Source organism: Canis aureus, chromosome 23 (assembly GCF_053574225.1).
Source record: "Canis aureus isolate CA01 chromosome 23, VMU_Caureus_v.1.0, whole genome shotgun sequence".
Taxonomy (NCBI): domain Eukaryota; kingdom Metazoa; phylum Chordata; class Mammalia; order Carnivora; family Canidae; genus Canis; species Canis aureus.
In genome coordinates, this window is record NC_135633.1 from 25072894 (window position 1) to 25087848 (window position 14955).

Below are 14955 nucleotides of genomic sequence, written 5' to 3' on the forward strand. Positions count from 1 at the left end.
CCAGGAGACTGGAAGGAAGCTGGAAGGCAAAAAACCAGAGAGATGCCTCCAAACTATAACAATCCTTCAGGTCAAAGAAGAATTTCTACAGTAACAGAAATGTGCACATAGAAACCTATGCTGAGGTTATCTGAAAAACTGTTTGCAATTATTTCTTTTCTGCACTACTTTGCATAGAGTAAACTGGGGGAAAAGGTGGGTGGGGCAAAAACTCCAGGCTGTCAAAGCTGTTCAAAGAGGAAGCAAATAAATCTATGTTCAGGATTGGGCCCAGAAACCAAGGGGAAAGCTCTGCTTCCCATGGGCCAGATGGTAACAGCAGTGGGAATCAGAGGGAGGCCCTGAGCACGAGGTGAATCCAGGAAAAATAAAACCAGAGCTACTTAGCCAGCTGCCTCTGACATCTCCTCTCCTGGAGCTCCATATGGTAAGTGCCAAGAATTTGTTTCAGGTTCCTGGTATGTGGGTGAGAGGGAATTACCACCTGGGTTGTACCATAACTTTCTTGCCATCTTAGCTTTCCTATAAGTGACAGCTATGAAAAAGATGGATGGATGGATGGAAGGAAGGAAGGAAGGAAGGAAGGAAGGAAGAGGGAGGGTGGGAGGGAGGGAGGGGAGGGAAAATAAGGAAAGATTCTTCCAAAGAGAATGTCCCAGGGCTCTTCAGTCTGATATCCTCAAAAATCATCTCTACCTACCCAGAAACAGGCAACCTAGCTCTCAGCTAACCAGGGATCTCTGCTTCCAGGTACCATGGTACTTCAGACTCCGAAGCACCTCTGCATATCCATCAAAGTTAGAGTAGAATACAACACAATTTTCAAAGTGTTTTCTACAGAACGCTATGGGGTCCTATGGGTTGGACTACAGCAAGGCAAGTAGGAAGTGATCATTACCACCAACCAACATTATAGTGTGACACTTTAATTTTTTTAACAACTTTACTGAGATATAATTTATATACCAATTTAGTGTACATCTCAAGTTTTTAGCATGTTCAGAGGTGTGCACTCATCACAAGTTTAGAACATTTTTACCAGCCTAATGCAGATCTGAGTTGCAATAACCCCAAAAATGGATAACTGTGAGCTAATTCAGTCTCAGTTTCCTTATTGGTTATATGGGAAAATTAATACCTATTCCACAGGTTTCTTTTTTTTTTTTTAAGATTTTTATTTATTTATTCATGAGAGACACACGAGAGAGAGACGCAGACACAGGCAGAGGGAGGCAGAGACACAGGCAGAGGGAGAAGCAGACTCCATCCATGCAGGGAGCCCAATGTAGGACTCCATCCTGGGACTCCAGGATCACGCCCCAGGCCAAAGGGCTCTAAACCACTAAGCCACCCAGGGATCCCCACCCACAGGTTTCTTGTAAAGATTCCATGTGAGAAATGGAATATTATTCAGCCATTAGAAATGACAAATACCCACCTTTTGCTTTGACGCGGATGGACCTGGAGGGTATTATGCTGAGTGAAATAAGTCAATTGGAAAAGGACAAACATTATATGGTCTCATTCATTTGGGGAATATAAAAATTAGTGAAAGGGAATAAAGGGAAAGGAGAGAAAATGAGTGAAAATATCAGTGAGGGTGACAAAACATGAGAGACACCTAACTCTGGGAAATGAAGGGGTAGTGGTAGGGGAGGTGGGTGGGGGGTTGGGGTGACTGGGTGATGGGCACTGAGGGGGGCAGTTGGTGGGATGAGCACTGGGTGTTATGCTATATGTTGGCAAATTGATCTCCAATAAAAATAATAATAATAAAATAAATAAAAGCCAAAAAAAAAAAAAAAAGATTCCTTGTGAGAGTGTATATAAAGCACCCAGCATAGGCCTTGCAGGGAGCAGCAGTAAAGGGTAGGGGGGTGGCGAGGAGGACATAGTAGTACCACCGTGAACAAAACCATAGGATGGCACTTTCTACACATGATCTCATTTCATCTTTGCCAGAATCCTTCAGGGCAGAGAATACTGCTCCCATTTCACTATGAGGAAATGAAAACTTGCAGAGATTTAAGAAACTTTCCAAGGTCATGCAACTAATAACTGGTGAAAGTACACCTAAAACCCTCATCTTTCTTGCTCCAAAGCCTGTGCATACTTTTGCTCAGCCACACAGCCTTTCAGCATTTTTTTCTTTTCTTCATCTCTGCCCTCCTTGTACATGTTTTTCTCTAAATCTTTCATATTATTTAAACTACAGCGATTTTACCTCCATCCAGATTCTGTATGTGATTCACAGCGTAGGGTAGAAGGTGGAGAAAGTGTCACAGAGGTTAGACATACACATCATACACTAACGAAGTAATGTCATATCTGGATCCTAGACCCTAGCACTCCTAGACATGGCCCACCACTGACTCGGCCACTATCCTGGCCGGGAACTCACAAATCCAAAGCACCTTGTCCCCAAACCACTGACCAGGCAACCTTGTGCTCTTGCTTTGCCTTAAGGAAACAATTTAAGGGGCACTTAGTGATAAGATCACTGTCTTCACATCAAATTTCAAAAAAACTTAGCTCATCACCTTTATGTATAAGGTCCTGCACTAGGCACTGTGGGAGAAACAGTGATGAATAAGACCTGATTCCTGGCCCTGGAGGCACTCACAGTCCAATAGGACAGACAACTAATTAGAATACAGAGCAGAGCAATATGCCAAAGGAGAGATTAGTGCCAAGTATAGAGCATGAAAGAGGAAAAATTACTTTCTACGGTAGGGAAACAACAAGATTTCTAGGAGAAAACATTTAATCTAGGCCAGTAGTTCTCAACCAGGTGCAATTCTTTTTTTTTTTTTTTTTTAATTTGAGAGAGAGAGCAAGAGTGAATTTGTGCACAAGCATGATGGCAAAGGAGCATGAGGGAGGAAAGGGAGCAGGGGAAGAAGGAGATGTGAACTCCCTACTGAGCAGGGAGCCTGATGTAATGTGGGACTTGATCCCAGGACTCTGAGATCATAACCTGAGCCAAAGGCAGATGCTTAACTGGCTGAGCCACCTAGGCACCCTAACCAGGGGAACTTCTATTTCGCAGGGCAACTGACAATTGGCAGTAAACATTCTGGTTGTCACAACTTTGGGGGACAGGGGTGATGGTGCAGGTTTGCTGCCCATATCCAGTATACAGAGGTTAGAGATGCTGCTAAACCTCCCACAATGTATAAGACAGCTCCCCACAACAAAGGATCATCTAAACCAAAATGTCACTAATGCTGAGGCTGAGATACCTTGATCTAGGCCTTTGTGGACAAGTGGAATTTTACAGGCAAATGGGAGGCAGAGAAATGCTGAGATTAAAATTTATCCAAAGTGAAGGCACAGTGATGGGATATAAAAAACATGTTTGAGATGGTTGCAGCATAAAGTAAGGGAATGCAGTGTAATGTGAACTACTCAGGAAAGCAAAAGGCAGATTGTGGGAGCACTGAAGGGCAGGTTAGAGTTTATATTAGTTTAGTAAGTAAAGGCAAGCCACTCTTAGTTTCATCATCACTAAAACACAGTTAATAACACCAAGCTCATAGAGTGGCTGAACATTAAATGAAACTCTACATGCAATCAGCTAGAACAGGGCTGGGCACACAGTAGGGATGCTCCTTTTTCACTGCACTCCCTTTACAAGGAAGAAGTAATGATCAGAGTTGTGCTTTAGTAATTCCAGTAACAGTGCAAAAAGACAGACTTATAGGCAAGATAATACAATCAAAATCATTAGAGCACAAAGCAAGACATTCTAAATTACCTGCTAGATTGAGTTGATTTGGACTGTGTGCTATGGGAGTTAGTCCTGGGATGAGAGAGAGAGGTCAGTGGGGGGGTGAGAAAGTCAGAGAGAGTTATGAAAAGTGAGTCTCGAACATTCTAGAAGATAACCTAAGACTGACATGGACTGGGCCAAGGGCTAAAAGGAGGGATATAAAAGCTAATTCTGGCTAGGGAGAGCTAGCTGAGCAAAGAAAGGGCACTGCAACAAGCATGGGATGAATGTGAGACGATGAGGGCCAGGGCCAGACCAGAGTGACAGAAGGTGTGGTCCAGAGAGTCTTTAAGAAAGACTAAGGCCAGATGTGGAGGGATGGCGTGCTCAGTACAGGAAGTCAGATGGACTAGGAAGAGAAAATCATGTAGGATACACGAAACTAACATGTAAAGTGGGAAGATCCTTGGCAGCATGTACAACATGGGCTGGTGGAGGGAAAACTAAAGGCCAGGGTACCCTTTGAGGTATCTACAGCCGTCTGGACATAAGGAAATAAGGCCCAAAACCTGAGGAGGGAAAGCACTGACTAGTAACCATGCTAATAACTTCTGGGCATAATTCAGTTACTCACCCTCATCCAAACTAGGCCAGGCTGGCCACAGCACTGGCTATGTGCAGGGAGCACATGAGCCTTCCCTCTCCTTCCCTACAGACCACCTCCTATCAAGTCCAGTGCCTGCTGGCCTCTGCATTTTGCAAGTGGAGCTGCTCCTCTCAAGGCTGAGATCCCCCAGCCCTGATTCCATCCTTTCCCAGTTCACACAGCCTCCCAGGACCCAGTATGACCCTCCGTGGGACACACAAAATGTAGAAAGCAAGTCAGTCTCTCCTACCCTGTTAAAGTCAAAGCAGAACCGATGACAATATTATAATATGGCTCTGTTGCTCAAAAATCCTCTAGCCTTCAGATGGGTGAGGGGAAATGAGAACTTCTCACCTAGACCCTTTTTTAAGCACACAGACATGGGCAGGAGGCGGGGCGGGGGGGTGGGGAGTAAGCGGCCAGAGAAGTTTCAGCACCTGCTCCGTCATGCCCCACCCCCTTCACATGGGCTACTCAGGCGAATATAGAACTGCCTCCTGCAGCGCCCCTGGCCCCTGGTCAAGTCAGCCAAGCTGCTGGAGGTGGCTCCCAGAGCCACATGTTTTGGTGCCGTGGGATGATGAGAGAGCTGATTTGGAATTCTTGCTATATAGGCCAGCCCTCACTATCTGTACCATCACGCTGAAGGAGGAAAAAACGTGGATTTAGCACCTATCATGTGCCAAGCATTTGCATACATTCAGCTTTTACTTTACAACCCTCCAAAGAATTACCCTCCTCAAACAGCTGAATAAATTGAGGCTCGGAGAAGTGAAGTCACTCGCCTATTTGTCACAATAAGGGGCAAAGCTAAGTTTTAAACACAGGCCTTTCTGCATCAAAATGTATGCTCTTTCTGATGAAAACAATAACAATAATAACAGCAAAAACTAACCATTACTGAGCCTCTTCCATACGCCACACCTTGTCCTAAGTACTCTATTTGCACTATTTAAGCTTTGCAACAATTCCATGAGATGCCTACTATTCTTCTACTAATGAAGAAACCAAGGCTGAATGAAACTCAAGAACTTCTCCAAGTTTCCATGGCTGCTAAGGGCTGAGCCAGGTTTAGACCTAGGTCTGTGTGACTCCAGAGCAACACTTCTCAACCCTGTGCTATGCTTCTACACCATACAGCCACAGACACTAACAAAAGCAGAAGTTGATTTTGCAGCTTCCTGGGCTCATACTGCTACCTACCCATCCCCACCATCCAAAATGTGTGATCACACCCTTGCTCAAGCCTCCCTTCTCAGGCAGATGCCATGCTGCTATAGTGATATTAGTCAGTCATTCCACGCTGATTAAATTAAGCACCTGTTCTGTATAGGACTCTGCTGGGCATTGGGGAAACAAAGGCAAACAAATCAAATAAGGTCAGTCCCTGCTCTGAACAATCTCCTAATCTGGTGAGAGAAACACATGAGTGAAGCAAACATTAAAATGCAATCGTCAGATGCAGGGAGCTTTCCTGGGAAAATAGAATAAACACAAAGGGAAAAATAAATAGCATTCACTGAGTTTGAATTGTGTGTCCAGTATGATGCCAACTTTTTCTTAATTAACATATGATCAAATTAACTTTTGGAGAGATAAAGTCCCATGAGTTTTGACACATAATTAGACTCTTGTTAACTGTCCCACAACCCAGATGCAGGAAAATTCTATTACCCCCTCCAAAACTCCTCCATTCTGTCCCTTGGTAATCAAACCCTCTCCACACTCCTAACCCCTAGTAACCACTATCCTAGCTTCCATCCCTCCACTTCTGCCTTTCTCAGAGTGTCACGTAGATGGAATCATATAGCGTCTGGTTTCTTTCACTCAGTATAAGGCCTCTGAGATTCATCTATGTTGTGTTCATCAACAGTTCATTCCTTTTTATTGCTGAGCCATTTTCCATAGTTTGTTTATCCACTCACACACTGAAGAACATTTGATTTGTGTCCAGTTTTAGGCAACTATGAATAAAGCTACTATAAACATTGTGTACTAGTGTGAACATAAATTTTCATTTATCTATAGGGATAAATACATAAAGGTAGTTACTGAGACATATAGTAAATCATGTTTAACTTTCTAAGAAGCCCTATAAGTAAGAGTTCTAGTGGCTCTTCCTTCTCACCTGTCATTTTTTAATTGTAGCCATTCTGATAGATGTGTGGTGGTATCTCACTGTGGTTTTAATGTGTACTTTCCTAACAGCTAGTGATATTGGGCATCTTCTCATGTTTCTTTGTCATCCATATAACTTCTTTGATGAAGTGTCTGTTCAAATATTTTCTCATTCTTTATTGAGTTGTTTGGTTTCTTTCTTTTTTTTTTTTTTTTTTTAAGATTTTATTTATTTATTCATGAGAGGCAGAGACACAGGCAGAAGGAGAAGCAGGCTCCACGCAGGGAGCCCAATGAGGGACTCGATCCCAGGACTCCAGGATCATGCCCTGGGCCGAAGGCAGGCACTAAACCACTGAGCCACCCAGGGACCCCCAGTTGCTTTCTTTAAAAAAAAAAAAAAAAAAAAGAGAGAGATTTTATTTATTTATTCATGAGACACAGAGACACAGGCAGAAGGAGAAGCAGGCTCCCTGCAGGGAGCCCAATATGGGACCGAATCCCAGGATCTCAGGATCACGCCCTGAGCCGAAGGGAGATGCTCAACCACTGAGCCACCCAAACATCCCAAGTTGTTTGGTTTCTGTTGTTGAGTTTTGGGAGTTCTTTGTGCCAGAACCTTTTTTTTTAAGATGTATTTATTTTTATTTTAGAGAGAGAGTGAGCATGGAAGTTGAGAGAGGAACAGGGGGAGAGGAAGAGAATCTCAAGCAGACTCCCCACTGAGCATGGAGCCCAATACGGGGCTCAATCCCAGGAGCCTGAGATCATGACTTAAGCCAAAAATCAAGAGTTGGATGCCTAACCAACTGAGCCACCCAGATACCCCTGTGCTGGAAACTTTTAACAGTACTTTTCTCATTGAATTCTGACAATAGGGGCGCCTGGGTAACTCAGTGGGTGAGCATCTGTCCTTGGCTCAGGGCGTGATCCCAGGGTCCTGGGATCAAATCTCACATTGGGCTCCCCCACAGGGAGCCTGCTGCTCCCTCTGCCTATGTCTCTACCTCTCTCTGTGTCTCTCATGAATAAATAAAATCTTTAAAAAAAAATTCTGATAATAACCCTGTAAGGTTAGGAATCATTTGCCACCATTTTACCTAAGAAAACTAAAGGGGAAGTCACTGAACTACTATTATCACAGTTCTTCCTAATTTCAGAATTGTACTCATCATTCAATCGCCTGTGACATACACACCACTAGAATGCAAGCTCTGGAAAAGCTGAAATCTTATCTGTTTTGTTTGCTATAGAATCCATAGCACTAGAATGATGCCTGACACATACATAATAAGTGCTCATAAAAATTTGCTTAATTGAATAACAGTTCAACAATTTAATTGAATAACAATTGGATAAATGCCCTTGATATCCCGTGTAGGCTCCAGAGAAGAAAATAATAACACTGCCCTTAAAGTGTCAGGGCCAGTTGGAGGGACAGTGGTTTCAGACAGCCTCTATCTACCTCAGACTGTCCAGATCACCTGACAGGACCATCCCACTGCAGCAAATCCTTTGCCCACGGGCAGTTTTCCCATCAGAGGTCTCAGTAGAACACAGATCTGAATTTCCACACTGTTGTGCTGGTCAGACTCCCTCCCACCCTTGCGGGAAGGGCACTGTCACCAGTAGGGCCAACTCGTTCATTTGAAAGGCCATCTACAGGCTCTGCTAATTTGGACAGATGCAGGCAAAGATGGTACTTGAGCAGGCTACTGGCTGCCACACATGCCAATGATCATGTATTGTCTATAAAATGTCTGCTGAGGGGCACCTGGGTGGCTTAACTGGTTAAAGCGTCTGCCTTTGGCTCAGGTCACGATCCTGGGGTCCTGGGATTGAGCCCTGCATCGGGCTCCTGGCTCAGTGGGGAGTCTGCTTCTCCCTCTCCTTCTGCCTGCTGCTCCCCCTGCTTGTGCTCAATCTCTCTCTCTCTGTGTCTGTCAAATGAATAAAAACTTTAAAAAAAAAATGCCTTCTGACTCTCAGTTTGCCATAAGTCTAATTCCAGAGCTCATAACAGAGTAAAGACAGCAATTAGAAATGGGGATGAATCAAAGAAGAGACAGGGAAATTCTAAGAAAACACAACAATGGATATAGAATCTAGGTACTGGGTAATCGTGTAAGAAGAGGCCCTGAAGACATGCTTTGAATGATCCAAATAAAGTCAACACTCTGTTCAAAATAATCTGTGAAAATAAAGACTTACTTCAAAAATGGCTAAAATGTTAAAAGATCTAGAACTGAGGTTATAGTTTAGCTATCTGAAAAACTGATAGGAGGCTGAATAATGAGGCCTTCTAAAGTGTCCCTTCAGACTTGGGCTAATAAGATCCTTAGGGAACCAGCAATGCTTTCTAAGTGGTTGTAAAAAGCTTGGGTCCTTCATGTTTTCATCTCTGAGATCTCAGGGTCTATTAGCCAATATTCTAAGCTCTGAGGTATCCACCAGAGCTCTAGTTCAAACCTGAACTCCAAGGTTGTCATATATGTTTAGGCTGACTTAAGCACACAATTCGGCTACTGTTACTTTCTCTTTCGAAGACAGTTGCTTGTGACTTATCATGAAAACTCGAACTGGCAGGCCCTTCTCACCACCAGGGGCCTGAGATTATAGGGAGAACAGCTGAAGCCAAGGCAAGGCAGAAACTATGCTGAAAAAGAACAGCTCCCCACTGGCACAGAGAGGAGCAGGGTGACAGCTTTTGTGTTATTTTAGAACAGTTTGTGCTGATGAGCTTTTTTGTTGTGGTAACATTCCTCTAAAAAGAACATTTTCTTCCTCCCCTCATTGACAAAGCAATCAGCAAAAGTGAAAAAAGAAGGAGGAGCGGATGACAAAGATATCCAGGAATGTGTGGATCTTGGATCATATCACCTTCTTCACTGGTGTGCCATCCATCCCCAGTGCCATGGCCAGGCCTCTAGAGAGAGATTAGGAAACTTCCACACCTCATGTGCCTCCAGGAACTTGGTTCTCTTATCAGCACAGACAAATAAAATTGGGGTCCGTTGAGGGCCAGTACCACTTCTAGATGCAACCAAAAGTTCAGATACCTTCATTGTGGTGGTTGCCCTTACTCAGGGATCTACAATTGCCAGGTTCAGCAAGCAGACGTCTCTCAGTTGGGTTGCCTGGGTCCCCACTCCTTTCCAGGTTTTTGTCCTGCAGTCTTCCACCACAGCCAGTCTATCCAACCAAACCCCTCACCACGTTTTTACTACCTCCACATCTGTGCTCACGCTCGCTCCCTACTTACTACTCAGGCTGGCCCACTCCTTCCACTCTACTCAAATGTCTACTTTTGCTCCAGGAAATCTATTTTTCTCCTCTTATAAATTCCTTAGACATTATCTAATTTAACCTGATACCTGGATCCCTTCTGCTAACCAATCAGTGGAGTGCTATATTCTAGTGACGGGGAGTTCACTACTTATCTACCCAGGAAGCCTCTTCTATGACCAGATGGTGCTGTTAGATGATTCTTTATTCTAAAATAATATGTCCATATTTCACTCCTGCCACATTGCTCCTGGTTCTGCCCTTAGAATAAGAGAAACAATACACCAGTACCTAATAGCATGAGCTTTGAAACCAGATCTGCACACACATCCAGTGTGTCCTTGAACAAGCCTTTCCAAGGCTCCAGTCCTTGATAATAATACCAACTTCAAAAGGCTGTTAAGAAAGGCTGCAAAAGAGCTATGCCTGGCACAGAATAAGAATTCAATAAATGCTAGCTAGTGCTGTGGTCTTCTTCACCTGCACTGTCATTATTTAATTCAGATTCCTCCACTCCTAATGTATTTGAAGACAGAAATTTTATTACCCAAATCTTTTATTTTCCAGGCTAATCTTTTCTTCACTAGACTGTAAGTGAGGACAGGATATGTAAATGATATGAGACATGTGTGCCATCTTTACTGCCACATCCCCATGTCTACAATAGTGCCTGGCACATACATATTAGACACCTATAAATACTGAATTCTAGTGAACATCTGTCTCCATTTCATAGTTTCCATACTCTTCATCATTCGTGTCACTCCTTCTATATAGGCTCTCACTGTTCCAGACACTTCTGACAACGTGAGATCCAAAACTGAACTCAAAACTTAATAGGTGGGCTGGCAAGAAGGACGAAGAAACTGGGCTTACCTCTCCCTCATGACATACACCATATCACTATTAAAGATTTGACAAAACTTGGCAGCTTCATCAAACTGCTGGCACATGGTGAGCTTTAAATCAACTGAAACCTTTCAATCTTTTCACACACGATGACTTTGTACTCTGGGTTCTGTGGAATTAGAACGGTAGTAGTGCCAAAAGGTGAAACAATAACAGAGCAGAGTTTTTTCCATCTAGAGATTCCTCTCGCTCCTACTATCTGGACCACTCAATCGGCTCCCAGCAACTGTGGCCTGGAATTCAGAATGATCTTTCTAGGAACATGTGTTTCTTCTTCCCCAGAGAGTATAAACTCCCAGAGGGCAAGAAAATGATCATCTTGACTTCTCTCCTACATGCCAACAAGGGGCTGAGCACATAGTAAGTAGAGACCGATGCCCTCCAACTGCAGCAAGATTGCAATAAGGATTTGGGGCAACAGGAGAGACCAACCTTGGGGCTCCCTCTCCCTCTCAAAGAACACAGCTCAGTCAGCATTGTGCTTCTAGCCAGTAGGCAGATGGGAGCCAGTCTAGGCATAGACACATCAGGTCTGCACTCGGACAGGCTGGGTCCTACAGGGCTGTTCTGCTGAGAATCACCTCCCTTGATAGGGAAGAACTCCTAGAGAACAAGCCAACATCAAGAACATCTCTCCACGGGCAAGAGTGTCTAGACAGCTTTCAGGGACTGTCCACACAGGAAGAGGAGAGAGCCACGGCAGGGTGAGAGAGCTCACCTCATCACTTTCTTCCACATCCACATCACCATTGGCATCATCATCCATCAGCTTGTGAATGCTGCGGACTGCATCAAAGCTGAGCTTCTCATCCTCACTGTGGCACAGGGGCTTGTCAATCCGGCAAAACTCTGTATAGGAAAAGCAAGAGACAACATTACTGTGGGCCGCCACCGGCCCCTACCACCCACCTGTCTCAGTGTCCTTAGCTTTCAGCAACTAAATCCTCATGTCATCACGTAACTGGCTATTTGTATGGGGAGAAACATGTTTCATCCAGTCTTCATCTCTCTCCCCAGGGATGTGCTGAGCTCCCCTGTTTAGAGACAATGCTTTATTATCCTAATAGTTTCCTGGCAGGGACATCAAGCAGAAGACTAGGAACAGACTGGGATCTAGACAAAGAACGTGATTAGGTAACTCACAAGAATAAAAATGTAAATGAGAGAAAATACAAATAGCCAACGGACACAGGGAAGAAAGTTTAGCCTTACTAGTAAGCAAAGAAATACATATTCAAATGAAATATCATTTTTAGTCAGTCAACAAACAAACGTACATAAATACAGTCTTTCTAGAAATAGGAACACAGCCCACTCATTGCAATGCCAAGATAATATGCAGTTTTCCTTTTCATTCACTTTGTCATCACTGGTAATAGCACAGTGCCAGCCACAGGCTAAGTGCAGAAATCCTTCACATATTGTGCCTGCCCACGGACAGTTATAGTCAGCAGTATCTACAGACACCTGTGGTCCTGAGCACATCAGGTGCAACAGCTTGGAAGGTATGTGCAGGGCAGCTTCCTCCACCACCAACACAGTCATTTAGCACTATATGCAGCACAAGAGCGAGGCCACCTGATCCTCCCTTAGAACCCTGGCAAACACTAGGCACACAGCAGAAAGAGCCCGGCACTTCATCTTAGCTCTACCACGTGACTATAGGGAGGTCACTTCCCTTCTCCAGGCCTTGAGCTCACTATCTGAAAGAGACATTGTTAAGTAAAGTTCTTAGTATGTCTCCCAATTCTTAGATTTTAAAATTGCTCTTTCCCTTTGCCCCTGATCTTGATAACTTCCCTCCAGCAAAAACACCTCAGATCACTCCCAAGGAAGAAGCTGTCACAGAAGAGAAAGCAAGGACGGGGTAAAAAGACTGCCTCTGTGAAGCCTCCTAGAAGGCACTGTTCGAAGACCTAAAACACTCCAATCTTTTTAATCATTAACCTGTCTGCTAGTCAGACAGTGACAGGACAGGACAAGTTACCTCTCCATCACTTGCTAGTTGCTCAAATCCTTTTCAAAAAGAGAGAGGAATATAAATGTTGAGTGTGTAAAATGTCCCAGATGTAACTCACAGATGTTAACTGATGGGCTCAAAGTCAAAGAAAGCTGAAGAGCCACAGCAAGAGCCCAGGTCTACTGACTCCCAGGCCAGCACCTCATCTCACTGCCTTTATGCCAAGGCGACCAAATTGCTTTAAGTTGGTTTCATCTCCTGGAAGTCACAGATGGTAAGAAGCACACTGAAGAAATCGCTTTATAGAAGACAAAAAGTAAGATAAATAGTATACCTGCCAAAGAAGTATCTCCCTATAACCATACATTCTTCTATATGTATCCTGCCAAGTTGGGGTGGAGAGTAGAGGGTGGGGGGGAAGCAGTGGTGGTTAGTGAGGGAAAGACTAGAATGTAGCCAAAGATTAAGGCATTGTTTCTCAACTTCCTCACCCAGAGCTCTGGCCATGATTGTTTCATTCATGTACTCCTATCCATGAACTATCAAAAAAAAAAAAAAAAATGCAGTCAGTAATGACTGGTTCATAGATGGAAGCACACAGCACTGGGATTAGCATAACCAACATCATACTTTTCCTTCCCTTACTCCTGTTTTTATGTTAATCAAAGGCACATATAATGGCCTATTGGAACAAGAAAAAAATTTTAACTATCGGAGATTTTTGATCAGTACATGATGTGTCCATTTAAACAACATTTCCTGGGGGATGCCTGGGTGGCTCAGTAGTTGGGTGTCTGCCTTCGGCTCAGGGCATGATCCCGCAGTCCCAGGATTGAGCCCCATATCAGGCTCCTTGCATGGAGCCTGTTTCTCCTGTCTCTGCCTCTCTCTGTCATTCTTGAATAAATAAATAAAATCTTTAAAAAAAAAACATTTATTGAGTGTTCTTTATATGTCAAGCTCTGTAATCAGCATTGGACATAAAGAGATGAGTCAGATCTCATCCCTGCTGTCAAGGAGTTTAGTTATAAAAGTGGGGAGAGAGGTGATTAAAACACTGTGTGCTAAGTACCATGATAGAATCAGGATTACCCTAAGGGTCAGTGAACTTTTTCTGTGAAAGGCCAGACAGTAAACAATTTAGGATTTATAAGCCATATATCCCCTGTTACAACTACTTAACTCTATCATAGAGCACAAAAGCAGCCAAAGACAAAACGTAAGTGTGAACAAGCCTAGCTGTGTTCCAACAAACCTTTATTCACAAAAACAGGTGGTGAGCTGAACTTAATCCCTGGGCCATAATGACCCCTGTTTCAGAAAACCATAGGTAGCACACCTGAACTACATTAGGTTGACAGATTTTTGACCCAAAGCAAAGAAATCCAATCTTTTCATTAGCCTGTATTCACACAGAGGTTTATCATAAGTAAAGCACAGCTTCTTTCTTTTTTTTAAGTTTTATTTATTTAAGTAATCTCTATACCCACACGGGGCTCCAATTTACAACTCCAAGATCAAGAATCTAATGCTCTTCCAACTGAGGACAGCCAGGTGCCCCAAAGCACAACTTCTAATAGGCATTTTTTAAATGCTCATATAGTTTACTGAGCTCTAGGGATGAGGGGTCTCCAGGCTGGGCACCACTGGCCTAAGGTCAGCTAGTCTCTTTCCCGAAAGCCTATAGCAGGTTCAAGAAGTTTGGCCTTCAAACACTAGGCTCTGGTTTGTAACCTGATCAGACACACAGGTGACCTTTGCTGCTGGCACCATCTGACATAGAGAAGGATTAAAGGGATTGAGTCTAAAGGAGTATAAAATCTTGATGTCCCATAAGGTCATAGAACCCTGTCCCAAAAAACCATGTTAGCCAAAATTCACAAATGACTCCTTCTACCAAGCATTTCCTATGCTCTCTCTCTCTCCTTCCTGAGAACTTTCTAACTTCTCTTAGACATTCCAATCTGGCAAGGTTTCTCAGACCCATCTGGAAGTACCTTAGAAGATCCAACCATTTATCAACACAGAGCCCTAGACTTGGGAGTCAGAACACATGTGTCAAAATCCCAGCTCCATCAATTACTACTATATGATATTGGAAAAGTTGTTTAACTTCTCTGAACTTCCAATATCTCATTTGCAAAATGAGGAAAATTATATCTGCTTACACGGGTTTTGCAAAAATTAAGACCACATTTGTTCAAACACCTAGCATAGGGCATGCATAAAGGTGACAACCAATACATTTGTAGTTTCCTCCTTTCCTCCTAGAGCAGCAAATGAACAGTTCTCATTCTCTGCTAACCAGCCACTCTCCCCATCAGA

General features: G+C 43.6%; 1 protein-coding gene across 4 annotated transcripts in view; it reads right to left on the reverse strand.

The window, feature by feature from the left end:
- Positions 1–14955, reverse strand: part of STIM1 (stromal interaction molecule 1) — a 198961-nt gene that overhangs the window by 78754 nt on the left and 105252 nt on the right. For all 4 annotated transcript variants that reach the window (XM_077866783.1, XM_077866784.1, XM_077866785.1 and 1 more), the window contains exon 2: positions 11389–11519. In XM_077866783.1, the coding sequence (XP_077722909.1) occupies positions 11389–11519 (131 nt within the window). The remainder of the gene's footprint in view (positions 1–11388; positions 11520–14955) is intronic.